This window comes from Colobus angolensis, unplaced genomic scaffold (genome assembly GCF_000951035.1).
Source record: "Colobus angolensis palliatus isolate OR3802 unplaced genomic scaffold, Cang.pa_1.0 Scaffold171, whole genome shotgun sequence".
Taxonomy (NCBI): domain Eukaryota; kingdom Metazoa; phylum Chordata; class Mammalia; order Primates; family Cercopithecidae; genus Colobus; species Colobus angolensis.
This window is the reverse complement of record NW_012114833.1, coordinates 451,117-454,758: the sequence shown is the minus strand read 5'-3', so window position 1 is coordinate 454,758 and position 3,642 is coordinate 451,117. Positions and strand designations below refer to the sequence as shown.

Below are 3,642 nucleotides of genomic sequence, written 5' to 3'. Positions count from 1 at the left end.
CACTGCAGTCCAGCCTGGGAGACACAGTGAGACTCTGTCTCAAAAAAAAAAAAAAAAAGTAAGATTGTTGTAGCTCAAACAAACAACAAAATGCACTATAGTAGTTTGAGGCTTAATGGAAGAAGTTGATGAAGCCCCCTGGCGTTCTGCAAGAAAGGAAGTAGAAAAAAAGAAGGAGATAGAGACTTATGATTTTACAACTGGAAAAACCCTAGATGAACATACTGAATCATACTTTCTTATTTTACACATTAGGAAACAGGTTTAGAAACAAAAGGACTAGCACATTGGTTCCTGATTTGTTACCTTTTTAACTATATTGCTGCACTGTTGATTTAAAAAACTATCTCTATATTTTAGTTTGTGAAGAAAAAAGGGACTTTTTGAAATCCCCTTTAAATTCAAAAAGTGGCTGGGTGTGGTGGCTTACGCTTGTAATCCCAACACTTTGGGATGCCGAGGTGGGTAGATTATTGCTTGAGCCCAGGAGTTGAAGACCAGCCTGGGCAATATAGTGAGAGCCCATTTCTACAAAAAAATACAAAAATTAGCTGGGCATGGTGACACGCACGCACCTGTAGTCCAGCTACCCAGGAGGCTGAGAGGTGGGAGGATCACTTGAGCCCGGGAGGTAGAGGCTGCAGTGAGCTGGGATCATTCCACTATACTCCAGCCTGGGTGAGCAAGACCCTGCCTCAAAAAAAAAAAAAATTCAGAAAGTATTTCAGGTGCGGTGGCTCACACCTGTGATCTCAGCACTTTGAGAGGCCAAGGTGGGCTGAGTGTGCTTGAGCCCCAAGAGTTCAAGACCAGCCTGGGCCACATGACAAATAGTCTCTTAAAAAAAAAAAAAAAACAGCCAGGCATGATAGCATGTGACTGTAGTCCCAGCTACTCAGGAGGCTGAGGTGGGGGGATCGCCTGAGCCCTGGGAGGTAGACATTATCATGCCACTGCACTCTAGCCTGGGTCACAGAGTAAGACTATCTCAAAAAAAAAAAAGTACAATATGCACATAATTAAGCATTCAAATAGTTCAGAAAAGTATCTCATGAAATATACATTCCTCTCTCCAGAAACAACTTGTGTCTTTCCTGAAATTTACTGTGTATACACAATCATATTTATGTCTTTTTTTTTTCCAAGATGGAGTCTTGCTCTATCACCCAGGCCGGAGTGCAGTGGCGTGACCTTGGCTGACTGCAACCTCCACCTCCCGGTTTCAAGCAATTATCCTGCCTCAGCCTTGTGAGTTGCTAGAATTACAGGCACCTGCCACCAGACCTAGCTAATTTTTTTTAATTTATTTTTTTGTATTTCTAGTGGAGATGGAGTTTCAGCATGTTGGCCAGGCTGGTCTCGAACTCCTGACCTCATGAACTGCCCACCTTGGACTCCCAAAGTGCTGGGATTACAGGCGTGAGCTACCGCACCCGGCGTATTTATGTCTTGTTAACTGACTTGTGATCCTAAGATTGGTCAGCGTGGTCACAGGGTACAGTGTAGTCCCTCATAAAGATCCCCATCAACTTTTTGTTGTTGTTGTTGAGCCGGAGTCTCACTCTGTCGCCCAGGCTGGAGCACAGTGGTGCGATCTTGGCTTACTGTAACCTCTGCCTCCCAGGTTCAAGCAATTCTTCTGCCTCGGCCTCCTGAGTAGCCAGGACTACAGGTGCGCACCACCATGCCCATTTTTAGTGGAGATGGAATTTCACCACGTTGGCCAGGTTGGTCTCAAAACTCCTGATCTCAGGTGATCCCTTGCCTCAGCCCCACAAAGTGCTGGGATTACAGGCATAAGCCACTGCGCCTGGTCCCCATCAACTTTTCACCTAGTGGTTTCATCCATTGAGGATTGTTGTAAAATGTTGATTTTCTTTCCTTTTTTTGGTGATTTTTTAATTCAGTCATCTCTTCTACATTTATTAGCCAGAATCTTTTTGTAAATAACTTTTCATCATCAACTAGGGCTATTAGACCAGAATGAAATACTGATCCTAAAAAGAAAGAAAAGGTAAAGGCTTCATTTCCCCCCCCAAAAAGGATGTTAATCATTGGAGGGGAGCCAAGTAAAATGACTATGGCATGAGGATCACTTGAGACCAGGAGTTTAAGACCAGCCTGGACAACATAGCAAGAACTCATCTATACAAAAAAAATATATATATATATGTGTGTGTGTGTGTGTGTGTTATAGGGTGTGTGTGTGTGTGTATTTTGCTGGACTTGGTGGCTCACGCCTGTAATCTCAGCACTTTGAGAGGCCGAGGCAGGTGGATCGCAAGGTCAGGAGATCTAGACCATCCTGGGTAACATGGTGAAACCCCATCTGTACTGAAAATACAAAAATCACCTGGGTGTGGTGGCCCATGCCGGTAATCCCAGCTACTCAGGAGGCTGAGGCAGGAGAATTGCTTGAACCAGGGAGTCAGAGGTTCAGTGAGTCGAGATCACACCACTGCACTCTAGCCTGGCGACAGAGCAAGATTCCGTCACACACACACATACACACACACACGCACAAAATTATGGCTAGGTGCAGTGGCTCATGCCTGTAAGCCCAACATTTTGGGAGACTGAGGTGGGTAGTTTACTTGAGCCTGGGAGTTCAAGACCAACCTGGCAATATGCTGAAACCCCATCCCTACAAGAAAATACAAAAATTAGCTGGGCATGATGGCGCCTGTAGACCCAGGTACTTAGGAGGCTGAGGTGGAAGGATCACCTGAATCCAGGGAGGTTCAAGGCTGTAGTGAGCCCTTGATCATTCTGCTGCCCCCTAGCCTGGGTGACAGAGTCAGATTCTGTCTAAAATAACAAAAAAAACTCAACGGGGTTGGTGTCAGGGCTTCTCTAGTTTAACGTACTTGTGAAACAGGTGGGAGGAGCACTTGAGCATAGGTTGAGGCTGCAGTGAGCTATTATTGCATTACTGCACTCCAGCCTAGGCAACAGAGTGAGACCCCATCTTTGAAAACAAACGAAAATGTGTTAGCGAGTCAGTTTTCTTTAAAAAATCCAAGCAACTAAAGCACAACTCAAGAAGTGACTAAATCTCAAGCAGCACAAAAAATGCAACCTAGGTTTATGCCTCCAATATCAGCAGATCTCTACTGGTTGGGTATCTAGGGGTCAGGAAGCCTGGATCTGTATCTGCAGAGCCAGTGTTTAGCCATCACTGTGCTTAGTGGTTCGAGTGATGTTGGGTAACTCTGGTAAACCTTTTAGTCTTCACATCTGCAAAATGAAATAGTTGGTTTAGAATATTCTTCTGTGAAGGACCAGTTAATAAATATTTTAGACTTTGTGAGTCACAATAGATCTCAGGTCTATTGCATATTCTGTGTGTTTGTGTGTTTCGACCATTTAAAAATGTAACAGCCATTCTTAGCTGTGGGCCATATGAAAACAGGAGATAGGGGAGAGTTGGCTTGACTGTATGTAGTTTGCCAGCCTTGGTTTGGAAACCTATTTAGATCTCATTTTTCTTTTTCTACTGCTTCCTCTTTTATTTTTAAATTATATATATATATATATATATACATACACACACACACACACACACACATATTATATTCAAGTGAAAGTGATTCTCCTACCTCAGCCTCCTGAATAGCTGGGACTACAGGCATGCACCGCCGT

General features: G+C 44.0%; 1 protein-coding gene across 1 annotated transcript in view; it reads left to right on the top strand.

Annotated features, from left to right (window-relative positions):
- The window catches only part of DEPDC5 (DEP domain containing 5), a 227,493-nt gene that overhangs the window by 19,062 nt on the left and 204,789 nt on the right, over positions 1–3,642 (top strand). Inside the window, 2 exon segments of the mRNA XM_011938349.1 lie at positions 624–643; positions 2,425–2,434. Of these exon segments, the coding sequence (XP_011793739.1) occupies positions 624–643; positions 2,425–2,434 (30 nt within the window).